Here is a 16,050-nt window from a genome sequence, read left to right on the forward strand (position 1 = left end):
GGGCAAAATGTGTACGGGGAAGGAATAGTGAATAGCTCGACCACTTTAAACATATTTCTGAAGTCCGCATTCTCTACCACAGAGAAGGGTCTCATATCTGCCGCTAGGAATTTTGCCATCGCTACGTTGATTTCTTTAGCCCTACCGGAGTCAGCCGCATGTTGTTGCCTGAAGGCCGTGGGGAGAAGTGGTTGCCGGTTCATTTTTTTCGCCTAGTCCCACCGATTGGCACTTTGGGGTGATGTCGGCGCAAATGAGTAGTCATGTTACTCGTATTGTCACTCTAACAGGCTATCAGCAATGAACAGAACCCTACATGTTGTAGATGTTATATCCACCACTCCAGCAGGCTATCAGCAATGAACAGAACCCTACATGTTGTAGAAGTTATATCCACCACTCTAACAGGCTATCAGCAATGAACAGAGACCTACATGTTGTAGAAGTTATATCCACCACTCTAACAGGCTATCAGCAATGAACAGAGACCTACATGTTGTAGAAGTTATATCCACCACTCTAACAGGCTATCAGTAATGAACAGAGACCTACATGTTGTAGAAGTTATATCCACCACTCTAACAGGCTATCAGCAATGAACAGAGACCTACATGTTGTAGAAGTTATATCCACCACTCTAACAGGCTATCAGCAATGAACAGAACCCTACATGTTGTAGAAGTTATATCCACCACTCTAACAGGCTATCAGCAATGAACAGAGACCTACATGTTGTAGAAGTTATATCGACCACTCTAACAGGCTATCAGCAATGAACAGAGACCTACATGTTGTAGAAGTTATATCCACCACTCTAACAGGCTATCAGCAATGAACAGAGACCTACATGTTGTAGATGTTTTATCCACCACTCTAACAGGCTATCAGCAATGAACAGAACCCTACATGTTGTAGAAGTTATATCCACCACTCTAACAGGCTATCAGCAATGAACAGAGACCTACATGTTGTAGAAGTTATATCCACCACTCTAACAGGCTATCAGCAATGAACAGAGACCTACATGTTGTAGAAGTTATATCCACCACTCTAACAGGCTATCAGCAATGAACAGAGACCTACATGTTGTAGAAGTTATATCCACCACTCTAACAGGCTATCAGCAATGAACAGAGACCTACATGTTGTAGAAGTTATATCCACCACTCTAACAGGCTATCAGCAATGAACAGAGACCTACATGTTGTAGAAGTTATATCCACCACTCTAACAGGCTATCAGCAATGAACAGAACCCCTACATGTTGTAGATGTTATATCCACCACTCCAGCAGGCTATCAGCAATGAACAGAGACCTACATGTTGTAGAAGTTATATCCACCACTCTAACAGGCTATCAGCAATGAACAGAGACCTACATGTTGTAGAAGTTATATCCACCACTCTAACAGGCTATCAGCAATGAACAGAGACCTACATGTTGTAGAAGTTATATCCACCACTCTAACAGGCTATCAGCAATGAACAGAGACCTACATGTTGTAGAAGTTATATCCACCACTCTAACAGGCTATCAGCAATGAACAGAGCCCTACATGTTGTAGAAGTTATATCCACCACTCGTTGGCAATCCCAGTTATAGTTTACAGGGAAACCGAAATATTCCCAGACGGCAGACCTGAATGATCTTGGGGCGTCTTCTAGTTCTGGCTCGCCAATGCTTGCCATGTTGCTCCTTAGCATTTAGATAACTGCTAATTCCTTCATAAGCTAATTTCTGCTACCACGGTCTCTCAGCTCTGTTCTCGCTGGAGTGAAATAACTCATGAGCGGAGCTGCATACAGCTACAAGACATTTTCTTTTTTAAAGACAAATTTATTAGTATGTGGATATTTTTCCCACGTTCATTTATACGCCATCGGTTTATGCAATAATATTTTTTACAATTAAATATATATATATATTCCTAGCTATAATATATGATTAATGTATTGTTCGGTTCGCAGTGCATACCGAACCGTGCACTGTGTACCCTGTAGCGAACGGTTCAATACGAATACACGTACCGATACACCCTTAGTTTTAGAAAAAAATTGCCTTGATGACAACAACTTTCCCAGCAGGTGAAGGCTGAGATAAAGGTGAAATGGACACTGACTGTAGGTACGGCCTAATTCTAAGTGCTAGAGTGGATACTGGAACAGCGATCGAAGATTAGTGCTGTTTGTGTGATATGTATGGTGGCAAAATGACAAACTCTGTTATACACATGCACTGTATAAGCCTTAAACCTGTACATTTCCACTGTCTGTTTCTCTCATGTAAGAAGAAGCCATTGTTTTCCCTCTCTTGTTTCTGAGTAACTTGGTCACACGGCCATAGACAAAAGAGCCTCTGAGACTCTCCACAGTTTTTGATCCATCCTGTTCTTTCCCTTTCAAGGACACAGCTGTGTGGAGATATGAAGAGAACAGAGGCTAGTTTGAGCAGCAGCAACAATTCTATCAGCAGAAAGGAGTAACAAAACTGCTGTTTGTTTGCTATGTTCCCACCATGATCTCACACACCTGCTAAACTGCCACGTAGACAGAGGTTGTATTTTCCTTGTTGGGCTCTTAACGCTGCACTGTTAAGTGGATTGTTAACCAGCTACAGATTTGCAAATCTTATTGCAGTGGGATTTTTTATTAGAATTTCCATGACATATGCAGTGGGATGCCATGGGATCTGCCTGGTATCTAACCTGCTCTGCCCGCTGGGCCTGGGGGTGGTTCTCCAGATAGGTGCCCGCCAAGGCGGTGCCCACGATGGTCAGCCCTTTGCCCGCTTTCAGCTGGTTGGTCAGCGAGAGCAGACGAGGCTGCTCCACATTCTGCTCCACGTCTGTACTGACCAACACCAACAGCTGAGGCCTGGAGGGAGAGGAGGAGGGACACAAGGAAAGGAAAGAGGGAAGGAAGGAATAATAGAAAGGGTTTGATCGTGTTGCTTTGGCAATGTACAAATATATATATATACACACTTCTGTCATGCCAGTAAAACATTTTGAATTGATTTAAAAAAAGTGCAGCACAGAGATGAAAAACAGAGAGAGATAGAGCAAGGTGACAGAGAGAAAGAAAGAAAGAAGGTATCGTAGAGGTGAGAAAGATAGAAAATAAGTGAAATGAAGAGAGCGAGAGAGCGAGAGAGAGAGAGAAAGCAAGGAAGTGTGCACTGAGGATATCACAAGTACGTCTGAAAAACAATTATTGTCTGTTAATGCTGCAAGCAGCTTGAAACTAGAGATGAATGAAACGGAACGCTCAACATGTACAGACTTGTTTATTTTCATGTTACTTATGTAGCTGATACACGTGTGTGTGTGTGTATCTCACCTCCAGTTCTTGGTGTGCGGCGGCCCCTCCTCCAGTCTCATCAGAGCGTATCGGGCGGCGCTGAGAGAAATGCCTCGTATCCCATCACCCCACTCTTTCTCCGCCCTGCCACACAATCAGACACATGAGGTTATATCATTCAATCATACATAGTAAGTTATTATTACATCATGATCTATAACTGTGTTATTACATGTCTATGACAAATTAATGCCAACGTTATAACATTGTTATTCAGTGAAATACACAGGCTTCTAACACATCTAAATGTCACTCTTATTTTCACAGACAGGTAGGCTATTTCAAATCACTTAAAACATCGTTGACTCGCAGTCGACGTTCAATGAACAAAAGTCCCTTGAAACACGTTAATGCATATTGTCCCACAGACAGAATTTATACTCTCTTTTCAACCAAGCTTTCCCATCAAGCCATGACACTGAAACGTTCAAACCATACATTTCCCCCGTAACGGGACCGACTGAATGATGGCTGATAGAACACAGGCAGCTCTTCACTCACCCGTGGAACTCGATATACTTGTAGATACTGCCAGCGATCACCATGGCGACAATGGCGTAGAACCAGGAACAGATGAACATGAGTGAGAGACACAGACTCATACCCAGGAAGGACAAGGCCCTGCAGAGAGACAGAGAGAGGAGTAGACATTAGAGACAGACAGAGGAGGAGGCAGAGACAGACAGAGGAGGAGGCAGAGACAGAGAGAGGAGGAGACAGAGACAGACAGAGGAGGAGACATTAGAGACAGAGATGAGGAGACATTAGAGACAGAGAGAGGAGACAGAAAGAGAGAGAGGAGGAGACATTAGAGACAGAGAGGAGGAGACATTAGAGACAGAGAGAGGAGACAGAAAGAGAGAGAGGAGGAGACATTAGAGACAGAGAGAGGAGGAGACAGACAGAGAGAGAGAGGAGGAGACATTAGAGACAGAGAGAGGAGACATTAGAGACAGAGAGAGGAGGAGACATTAGAGACAGAGAGAGGAGGAGACATTAGAGACAGAGAGAGAGAGAGGAGACATTAGAGACAGAGAGAGAGAGGAGGAGACATTAGAGACAGAGAGAGAGAGGAGAGACATTAGAGACAGAGAGAGAGAGGAGGAGACATTAGAGACAGAGAGAGAGAGGAGAGACATTAGAGACAGAGAGAGGAGGAGACATTAGAGACAGAGAGAGAGAGGAGACATTAGAGACAGAGAGAGAGAGGAGACATTAGAGACAGAGAGAGGAGGAGACATTAAAGACAGAGAGAGAGGAGGAGACATTAGAGAGAGAGAGAGGAGGAGACATTAGAGACAGAGAGAGGAGGAGACATTAGAGACAGAGAGAGGAGGAGACATTAGAGACAGAGAGAGGAGGAGACATTAGAGACAGAGAGAGGAGGAGGAGACATTAGAGACAGAGAGAGAGAGGAGTAGACATTAGAGACAGAGAGAGAGAGGAGGAGACATTAGAGACAGAGAGAGGAGGAGACATTAGAGACAGAGAGAGAGGAGGAGACATTAGAGACAGAGAGAGAGAGGAGACAGAGACAGAGAGAGAGAGGAGGAGACATTAGAGACAGAGAGAGAGAGGAGACAGAGAGAGAGAGGAGACAGAGACAGAGAGAGGAGGAGGAGACATTAGAGACAGAGAGAGGAGGAGACAGAGACAGAGAGAGAGAGGAGGAGACATTAGAGACAGAGAGAGAGAGGAGGAGACATTAGAGACAGAGAGAGGAGGAGACAGAGACAGAGAGAGAGAGGAGTAGACATTAGAGACAGAGAGAGAGGAGGAGACATTAGAGACAGAGAGAGAGAGGAGACAGAGACAGAGAGAGAGAGGAGACAGAGAGAGAGAGGAGGAGACATTAGAGACAGAGAGAGAGAGATGAGACAGAGAGAGAGAGGAGACAGAGACAGAGAGAGAGAGGAGGAGACATTAGAGACAGAGAGAGGGAGGAGACATTAGAGACAGAGAGAGAGAGGAGGAGACATTAGAGACAGAGAGAGGAGGAGACAGAGACAGAGAGAGAGAGGAGTAGACATTAGAGACAGAGAGAGAGAGGAGGAGACATTAGAGACAGAGAGAGGAGGAGACATTAGAGACAGAGAGAGAGAGGAGGAGACATTAGAGACAGAGAGAGGAGACAGAGAGAGAGAGAGGAGGAGACATTAGAGACAGAGAGAGGAGGAGACAGAGACAGAGAGAGAGGAGGAAACATTAGAGAGAGAGAGAGGAGGAGACATTAGAGAGAGAGAGAGGAGGAGACATTAGAGACAGAGAGAGAGGAGGAGACATTAGAGACAGAGAGAGGAGGAGGAGACATTAGAGACAGAGAGAGGAGGAGACATTAGAGACAGAGAGAGGAGGAGACATTAGAGACAGAGAGAGGAGGAGACAGAGACAGAGAGAGAGAGGAGGAGACAGAGACAGAGAGAGAGAGGAGACAGAGACAGAGAGAGAGAGGAGGAGACATTAGAGACAGAGAGGAGGAGACATTAGAGACAGAGAGGAGGAGACATTAGAGACAGAGAGAGAGAGGAGGAGACATTAGAGACAGAGAGAGAGAGGAGGAGACATTAGAGACAGAGAGAGAGAGGAGGAGACATTAGAGACAGAGAGAGGAGGAGACATTAGAGACAGAGAGAGAGAGGAGGAGACATTAGAGACAGAGAGAGAGAGGAGACAGAGACAGAGAGAGGAGGAGACATTAGAGACAGAGAGAGGAGGAGACATTAGAGACAGAGAGAGAGAGGAGGAGACATTAGAGAGAGAGAGAGGAGACATTAGAGACAGAGAGAGAGAGGAGGAGACATTAGAGACAGAGAGAGAGAGAGGAGACAGAGAGACAGACACATGCAGACAGAACTACAATATACTGTACATACAACATCTAGTGTACATTAAACAGAATAAAAACACACAGACACATTCAAGGCCTTTGTATCATCTGTCAGGATGCGTTCATTGTACGGGTTGTTGTGAGTCTCACCAGTGGTAGAAGTTGAAGCGCGGCCTCCAGTTAGGCGTCCTCAGGAGGGTTTGCAGGGCACAGGCCAGGTTCACAAACATGTAGCACATCAGAAAGAACCTACACAACAGAAACAACGCCTTCAGACATTGCAAAAGGTGAAAGAGAGACAACAAAGTGCCTAACAAATAAAAAATACATTTTGTCTTTATTTGGACACATTACTTGCTTATAAGTTGCTTATAACCAAATAAAAACAATTCTAAGATATTAGTACTAGTAAATCATTTCATTGTGTTAAGAATATGTTTAACTTCACCTTATCAACTGCTGAGAAGTATTTGTCCATTGTCAAATGTCTCTATTTTTAGGGAGCTTTGATATTGCAGATAGATAATGTCGTATTTACAGTGTCCATATTAGGACAATCCATATTAGTACAGGATGAGTGCATCCCAGCACTCATGAATAGGGCCAAGAGTTGGACCTGGTCATGTGATTTCATTAGGAAAACTCTGGGCCCTAATTATAGGCTGTAAATACTAAATACCCAGAGTTTTAACTGTCCAAATAGTTATATTCTGTAACTAGGACCCAGAGTTGGGAAGAGGTGGGGAACAACTCCTGGTCTGGCTCATAAGACACTCACATGGAGAGGATGGGGGCCACTGCGTCCAGGGAGGCAATAAGGATCCCAATCTCACAGATACCCGCTGTCAGTAGCAAGGCCCAGGTGGGCTCTCCGTTGGCTTTCCCATGGCCAAACACCTGGGAGGACACATCCCACACAGAGATGTTAGATGGAATAGAGATACCTGGGAGGACACATCCCACACAGAGATGTTAGATGGAATAGAGATACCTGGGAGGACACATCCCACACAGAGATGTTAGATGGAATAGAGATACCTGGGAGGACACATCCCACACAGAGATGTTAGATGGAATAGAGATACCTGGGAGGACACATCCCACACAGAGATGTTAGATGGAATAGAGATACCTGGGAGGACACATCCCACACAGAGATGTTAGGTGGAATAGAGATACCTGGGAGGACACATCCCACACAGAGATGTTAGATGGAATAGAGATACCTGGGAGGACACATCCCACACAGAGATGTTAGGTGGAATAGAGATACCTGGGAGGACACATCCCACACAGAGATGTTAGGTGGAATAGAGATACCTGGGAGGACACATCCCACACAGAGATGTTAGATGGAATAGAGATACCTGGGAGGACACATCCCACACAGAGATGTTAGGTGGAATAGAGATACCTGGGAGGACACATCCCACACAGAGATGTTAGGTGGAATAGAGATACCTGGGAGGACACATCCCACACAGAGATGTTAGGTGGAATAGAGATACCTGGGAGGACACATCCCACACAGAGATGTTAGGTGGAATAGAGATACCTGGGAGGACACATCCCACACAGAGATGTTAGATGGAATAGAGATACCTGGGAGGACACATCCCACACAGAGATGTTAGATGGAATAGAGATACCTGGGAGGACACATCCCACACAGAGTTCCTCCATTATTTCAAGGCAGGTTGAATGTGGATACTACTGAGGTGTTTTGGTGAACCACACACGAGACCTGAACATTAACATTAGCGTGCACTGACACCAAAAATGGTAGTGATCAATGTCACCTGAGACTGATATGAGATGTGTTGACAAACCAACATAACTAATGGTCCCAGATCAGTGTTAAATGCTAGAATGTTGACAGAATTATCATAACTAATGGTCCCAGATCAGTGTTAAATGCTAGAATGTTGACAGAATTATCATAACTAATGGTCCCAGATCAGTGTTAAATGCTAGAATGTTGACAGGGTTAACATAACTAATGGTCCCAGATCAGTGTTAAATGCTAGAATGTTGACAATGACAGACTGACCCGTAGGATGGGCACGACACCGTCCCTGGAGATGGCCTGCATGAGACGCGGAGCACCCGTCAAGCTCTGAAGCCCCGCCCCACAGGTGGAGAAGAAGGAGCCAATGACAATAACCCACGGTGACGGCCAGGCCAAGGTGCCAATGACCAGGTTGCCATTGACGCCCTCCCCAAACCTGAGGGAGATGGACATGACATCCAGCCGATCAGAAATGGAGAAAGGTAGGAGAGCCAATTACCAGGATCCTATTCATTACACACCAAATGGAAGAAAACTGACTGAAACATGGAGGGACTACCTGGTCTACTATTGCAATTAAAAGTGATCATTTTCGTTTTCCGTTGCAAAATGTTTAAAAACTTTTTCAGTTATATACAGCCCAGGTATGGCCTCCCTCACCGAAGTACCTCAGCACTGGAAAAGGTTGACTGAGAAATATGAACTTCTTATCCATAACTTACTTGTCTCTAAGGACCACTCCCTCGATGCAGGCACCAAACAGGACCACAGCTGACATGTCTATAAGGTCACATTAAGGAAGACAGACAGACAGACAGACAGACAGACAGACAGACAGACAGACAGACAGACAGACAGACAGACAGACAGACAGACAGACAGACAGACAGACAGACAGACAGACAGACAGACAACCATAGCACATAGGGACATATTCTCACATATCTGTTTTATATCTGCACACTGAGTTTACAGTGCTGCATTGAGATAATAAGGGTTCGACAGTGCGGTTATTGTTGGGTTATGTCTGATGTATTTTTATACATGATTGATTGCTTTGTCCTGTAATGGTCACTTGTGTCACGTCCTGACCATGGTAAGCTGTTATTTTCTATGGTAGAGTAGGTCAGGGCGTGACAGGGGTTTTTCTAGTTTAGTTTTTTCTATGTTGTTATGTTCTAGTTTTGTATTTCTATGTTGGGTTGTTCTAGTTTTTGTATTTCTATGTTGGGCTTTGTTTGAGATGATCTCCAATTAGAGGCAGCTGGTCATCGTTGTCTCTAATTGGAGGTCATATTTAAGTTGGTGTTTGTCCCACCTGGGTTTGTGGGAGATTGTTTTTGAGTTAGTGTATGTTTCACCTCTGCGTCACGGTTTGTTGTTTTTTTGTTCTTTAGTTTGTGTATGTATTGCATAGTTTCACAGTATAAATAAAATGTGGAACGACACACACGCTGCACTTTGGTCCGCTCATTCCTACGACAACCGTGACAACTTGAGATGACGAGCAACATGGATATCATTCGTAACATACAGTAACAAGCTTGAGGCTCAATAAGCTCAATTCAACCTAAATTGTATGTATTTATGTTGGCAAGTAAAATACCAAAAGTTTTCATATAAAATAGAGGTATTTCACTATTGACAGAAACATGTGATCCACAGCTATAAGTAGCGTGCACTAGCCCACTGACTTCAGAAGTGGACCAGTATGAGGCTAGTTAAATAAAAAAAGGATACACACTATTGAGGTAGTGGTGATGGCCATGATAGTGCCGATGGGGATGGACTTCTGAGCGTCGCGTAGATCCCCTGAGCGGTTTGATCCGGCCATGATCCCTGTGACACACAAGTAGAGAGGTCGCTGTAGAAGGAACTCTCATTTTGTGAAATTACTACAACTGAACAACACAACAACATTATCCTTCTAATAACAAACAGCTGCTTTTTTGTGTTGAAGAAATTCTCACATCAGATGAATCTTTTACTTTATCCTTTCAATCTTCCAATGAATTGATGTACATCTCCCATACCCCCCTAGATAGAAAAACAAAACAAAAGCTGAACCTCAAAAGTATTTTCCCTTGATTGCTTGTGTCCTCTCTCCTTCTCAAGATTCACCTTTGGTGAATTCACCCTTTGAGGATACGAGGAATCGAGGGAAATTACTTTTGAGAGTCAACCCTCTGTCTCTTCCTGTCAGCTGACCTGTGACGGAGGGGAAGTAGATTCCGACCAGCAGGGTGAAGAAGCTGGTGATGTCGGCCAGGACGTAACGGTTGGAGTTGGTCAGAGTGTCATCAGGGCCCTCCACAGTCGCAATCCCCTTCTTAGCCACCAGATCCCCCTTCTCCAGGTAATTCCCAAATAGGTTCTCTGTGTGTGAGGGGGTGGGGGGAGAGGAAAAAAGAGAGGGGGGAGGAAGAAGGAAACAGGGAATGAGGGAGGAGAGGGAGAGAGAGGGGAAGGTAAGGGAGATGAGGAGAGAGAGATTAGATACATCAATATCATTTAAAATCGCTTGACCTTAAGTTCCCAGGAGCACAAGATCTTAGAGATCCAAGAGGGCTAACAGAAATTCCAAGTAATGAAATTGTATGTTTCCCGCAAGTGTGTGTAAGCATGTGTACTGTATATACAGTGACCTGAGTCTAGGGGGACCAGCATAATACATGTTATTTGTACTGTATATACAGTGACCTGAGTCTAGGGGGACCAGAATAATACATGTTATTTGTACTGTATATACAGTGACCTGAGTCTAGGGGGACCAGAATAATACATGTTATTTGTACTGTAGATACAGTGACCTGAGTCTAGGGGGACCAGAATAATACATGTTATTTGTACTGTAGATACAGTGACCTGAGTCTAGGGGGACCAGAATAATACATGTTATTTGTACTGTAGATACAGTGACCTGAGTCTAGGGGGACCAGAATAATACATGTTATTTGTACTGTAGATACAGTGACCTGAGTCTAGGGGGACCAGATCAATACATGTTATTTGTACTGTAGATACAGTGACCTGAGTCTAGGGGGACCAGAATAATACATGTTATTTGTACTGTAGATACAGTGACCTGAGTCTAGGGGGACCAGATCAATACATGTTATTTGTACTGTAGATACAGTGACCTGAGTCTAGGGAGACCAGAACAATTGTGCTGTAGGTGAAACTGTTTAGAAAGAAAAAGTAAATAGTAACATAACATTAGCATTTTAGCAAACTATTTTATTCAAAACGACCTTCAGTCATGCTTGCAAACATTTTACGTATGGGTGACCACAGCGGGAATCAAGCCCACGATCCTGGTGTTGCAAGCTATACCAACTGAGCCACAGAGGACCAATAGCTTGTGTTTGTTCACCTTTGAGGATGCCGCTCATGACTCCAGGGATGCCCTGGATGAAGGACACGTTGTTGTTGACAAAGTACTCGTCGCAGGTGGCGTTGAGGAAGGGCGAGTCGCAGAAGACATTCCACAGCTTGGTGGTGACCGTGCCGTTGCCACTCTCCAATGTTTTGGCGCACACGTCGAACCCTTTGGAGATCAGCGGGCGATTACCCAGCAGACACACTCTGCACAGCAGGGGAGATGTGTTAGTGTGTCAGTGGGACCGACCGGGATTCGAAGCCCGTCCAACTCTTGAAAACGACTTTAGACTGAGTTAGCCACCTGAGCCGAAGCCTAGGCATTGGCTTTGAGAGATAGCACAAGCCTGTGGGAATCAGTCCCCATAATGAACAGTAGAGTCCTTCCTACTGAACATGTCACACAAGATGAATATGTTCTATTTAACCCATCTGCTTAAGTGCTGTGAATATCATTTCTATTTTAAATATACTGTCCTTCAAATCATCTTAAAATGGGTGAACATGTGTTTTAATGTGTACATTTCTAGCATGGCATGAATGTATCTGCCATTTACAGTCTCAAACCCCAAATATCTGGCAAAAATTGATCAATAAATGATTTACATGAAACATAATTCACATCACACCTATATTCTTCAAGTTTGGATCAGCCTCAATATTGAAGAGTAGCCTCGTCCCAGATCTGTCTGTGCTTTCTATCCAACTCCTATGGTCATTCTCATGTGACAATGACCGTAGGAGTTGGCAAGACAGCACAAACAGACTTGGAACCAGGCTAATTAAACAGTAGGGTTCCTTACGGAAAGTCAGGTGGCTCGATGGCCGTCTTGATGACTCCAGCGTACACAGCCAGAATGGACAGGATGACGCAGGCCAGGAAGAGCAAGGCTAACTTGTTGACGTACTTGACCCCCACAAACACCACCGTGGCCATGAAACTGAGCACAATGGTGCCATACACACGCATGTTGTTAAGCATCGCCGCCTCCGCCTCGGCCCCCTCCAGACCCTCCATCTTAAAAATGGCAGCCTGGGGGAGGATGTAGACCTGTGAGGGGGGAGGGGAAGGGGGAGAGGGAGAGGGAGAGGGAGGAGGAGAGGGAGAACTAGATCAACTGTAGAAACACAGAATCTGACGCTCCCGTTAAATCCTTTCAAATAGAGGCTTGAACAACCCAAGCATGGGATTCCTGTTCTAAATCAATCACCATTATATCTTATCACGGGTCACTCAAAAAATATAAAAATATAAAAATAGCTTTGCCGTTAATGAAATCATAAAACCTGTAATTGCCCTATCATTATTTGCCAGCAGCATACCACCCTGCATCCCACTCCTGGCTTGCCTCTGAAGCTAAGCAGGGTTGTTCCTGGTCTGTCCTTAGACGGGAGACCAGATGATGCAGGAAGTGGTGTTGGAGGGCCAGTAGGAGATACTCTTTTCTCTGGTCTAAAAAAATATCCCAATGCCCCAGGGCAGTGATTCGGGACATTGCCCTGTGTTAGGGTGCTGTACTTAGGATGGGATGTTAATTAAATGGGTGTCCTGACTCTCTGTGGTCACTAAAGATCCCATGAAACGTATTGTAGGAGTAGGGGTGTAAACCCTGGTGTCCTGGCTAAATTCCCAATCTGGCCCTCATATGGTCACCTAATCATCCCCATCTTCCAATTGGCTCATTCATCCCCCTCCTCTCCCCTGTAACTATTCCCCAGGTTGATGCTGTAAATGAGAATGTGTTCTCAGTCAATTTACCTGGTAAAATAAATATAATGATCTGATTCAGAGGGGTTGGGTTATATGTGGAAGACACATTTCGGTTGAATGCATTCAGTTGTACAACTGACTAAGTATCCCACATTTAGATGCCGTTTATACAGTTGAAGTCGGAAGTTTACATACACTTAGGTTGGAGTCATTAAAACTCATTTTTCAACCACTCCACAAATTTCTTGTTAACAAACTATAGTTTTGGCAAGTTGGTTAGGATGTCTACTGTGTGCATGACACAAGTAATTTTTCCAACAATTGTGTACAGACAGATTATTTCACTTATAATTCACTGTATCACAATTCCAGTGGGTCAGAAGTTTACATACATTAAGTTGACTGTGCCTTTAAACAGTTTGGAAAATTCCAGAAAATGATGTCATGGCTTTAGAAGCTTCTGATAGGCTAATTGACATCATTTGAGTCAATTGTAGGTGTACCTGTGGATGTATTTCAAGGCCTACCTTCAAGCTCAGTGCCTCTTTGCTTGACATCATGGGAAAATCAAAAGAAATCAGCCAAGACTTCAGAAAAAGAATTGTAGACCTCCACAAGTCTGGTTCATCCTTGGGAGCAATTTCCAAACGCCTGAAGGTACCACGTTCATCTGTACAAACAATAGTACGCAAGTATAAACACCATGGGACCACACAGCCGTCATACCGCTCAGGAAGGAGACGCGTTCTGTCTCCTAGAGATTAACGGACTTTAGTGCGAAAAGTGCAAATCAATCCCAGAACAACAGCAAAGGACCTTGAAGATGCTGGAGGAAACGGGTACAAAAGTACCTATATCCACAGTAAAACGAGTCCTATATCGACATAACCTGAAAGGCCGCTCAGCAAGGAAGAAGCCACTGCTCCAAAACCGACATAAAAAAGCCAGACTACGGTTTGCAACTGCACATGGGGACAAAGATCGTACTTTTTGGAGAAATGTCCTCTGGTCTGATGAAACAAAAATAGAACTGTTTGGCCATAATGACCATCGTTATGTTTGGAGGAAAAAGAGGGAGACTTGCAAGCCAAAGAACACCATCCCAACCATGAAGCACTGGGGTGGCAGCATCATGTTGTGGGGGTGCTTTGCTGCAGGAGGGACTGGTGTACTTCACAAAATAGATAGCATCATGAGGCAGGACAATTATGTGGATATATTGAAGCAACATCTCAAGACATCAGTCAGGAAGTTAAAGCTTGGTCGCAAATGGGTCTTCCAAATGGGCAATGACCCCAAGCATACTTCCAAAGTTGTGGCAAAATGGCTTAAGGTCAGCAAAGTCAAGGTATTGGAGTGGCCATCACAAAGCCCTGACCTTTGTGGGCAGAACTGAAGAAGTGTGTGCGAGCAAGGAGGCTTACAAACCTGACTCAGTTACACCAGCTCTGTCAGGAAGAACGGGCCAAAATCCACCCAACTTACCGTGGGAAGCTTGTGGAAGGCTACCTGAAACGTTTGACCCAAGTTAAACAATTTAAAGGCAATTCCACCAAATACTAATTGTGTGTATGTAAACTTCTGACCCACTGGGAATGTGATGAAAGAAATAAAAGCTGAAATAAATCATTCTCTCCATTATTATTCTGACATTTCACATTCTTAAAATAAAGTGGTGATCCTAACTGACCTAAGACAGGGAATTTTTACTAGGATTAAATGTCAGAAATTGTGAAAACCTGAGTTTAAATGTATTTGGCTAAGGTGTATGTAAACCTTCGACTTCAACTGTAGCTATTAAATAGAGTACACCTAGTCAGACATGCCGTCCTAATACATCTTTAATAAAGTGTTCTTCCTCTTCCATACTTTCAAGCCAATCAATGTAAGACAAACGGAACAGAAAGCCACAACACATGGTTTGTAGTGGGGAACTGTCAGTGGGGATCCTTCTAGGATTTCTAAAATAATTTTTGTATTTTTTAAATAAATACATTTGTTTTAATGATACTTTATCTTTTCAATTATATTCTAATTATATTATTATTTTCAATGATATTCTGATTGAATATCTTCAGTTTGTGTTAAAAGGAAAGGGTTACAACTGAGAATAAAAAATGTAATCCAATCAGGATTTTTCTTTAGTGTTCTCTTAGAAAAAAAATATACTATCTAAAACCTAAAAGGGTTCTTCAGCTGTCCCCATAGGAGAACCCTTTGAAGAACACATTTTGGTTCCAGGTAGAACCCTTTTGGTTCCAGGTAGAACCCTTTAGGGGTCCGTGTAGAACCCTTTCCACAGAGGAAATTCTGTGACGTTTTTGTTTGTTCAGCTGGTCGTGCACACATTTTTTTCTTGAGGCAAGTCAAAGTTTGGTGAAGTCTATGCCCCTTCTTCGGTGATGGGGAACTATGGAAGGGATTCTTCAATGAAGTGTTTGTTGTCGTTCAACAAGAAATACTGCACCAAACATCTTAGTTAGATGTAAAATTGGGCGACTAAGACCGCCTTTGCAAAAACATACAAATTCAATTCAGATTTCTTGATTTATCTTAGATTAATTCTGACTATTTTGAGGAAGCGTACACTGGCTATGTTGTTGATACGGCGTCTCAAAAGGAACAAACAGTAATATTGCAGTTTCTTTCTCATTTTTCAAGTCAAGGTCTTTTAAGGGAGTATGCGAGGCTCAGACGTTCTCTTCGCCTAGCAAACCTATGTATGCAGACACCTTAAGGGCAGAATTCTGGAGTGACAGTGGAATCAACCAATCACATTTTGATTTGTAATGGGTTCTACCATTTTTACAAAAACGTATGGAAACTTCCACCTTCTCGAAGGCTGACAGGTCACTGTGCAAAACTGACCAGCAGTTTTCCCACGGTTTTGCTAGATTTTGTTGTAGGCTTGTGTGCAGCAGCAGCAGGTGTTATCAAAGAGGATGTTGTTGCTAATTTGTTAACTTCTCCCTTTTCAAGATTAAC

The 16,050-nt window shown here is 43.7% G+C and overlaps 1 protein-coding gene across 4 annotated transcripts in view; it reads right to left on the minus strand.

Annotated features, from left to right (window-relative positions):
• The window catches only part of slc12a5a (solute carrier family 12 member 5a), a 340,288-nt gene that overhangs the window by 11,787 nt on the left and 312,451 nt on the right, over window positions 1-16,050 (minus strand). For all 4 annotated transcript variants that reach the window (XM_045705395.1, XM_045705394.1, XM_045705397.1 and 1 more), the window contains exons 7-17: window positions 12,158-12,405; window positions 11,350-11,561; window positions 10,185-10,352; window positions 9,717-9,815; window positions 8,699-8,756; window positions 8,238-8,412; window positions 6,966-7,084; window positions 6,338-6,436; window positions 3,862-3,981; window positions 3,340-3,444; window positions 2,706-2,874 (exon numbers count right to left, since the gene is read on the minus strand). In XM_045705395.1, the coding sequence (XP_045561351.1) occupies window positions 2,706-2,874; window positions 3,340-3,444; window positions 3,862-3,981; window positions 6,338-6,436; window positions 6,966-7,084; window positions 8,238-8,412; window positions 8,699-8,756; window positions 9,717-9,815; window positions 10,185-10,352; window positions 11,350-11,561; window positions 12,158-12,405 (1,572 nt within the window). The remainder of the gene's footprint in view (window positions 1-2,705; window positions 2,875-3,339; window positions 3,445-3,861; window positions 3,982-6,337; window positions 6,437-6,965; window positions 7,085-8,237; window positions 8,413-8,698; window positions 8,757-9,716; window positions 9,816-10,184; window positions 10,353-11,349; window positions 11,562-12,157; window positions 12,406-16,050) is intronic.

Source organism: Salmo salar, chromosome ssa22 (assembly GCF_905237065.1).
Source record: "Salmo salar chromosome ssa22, Ssal_v3.1, whole genome shotgun sequence".
Classification (NCBI taxonomy): domain Eukaryota; kingdom Metazoa; phylum Chordata; class Actinopteri; order Salmoniformes; family Salmonidae; genus Salmo; species Salmo salar.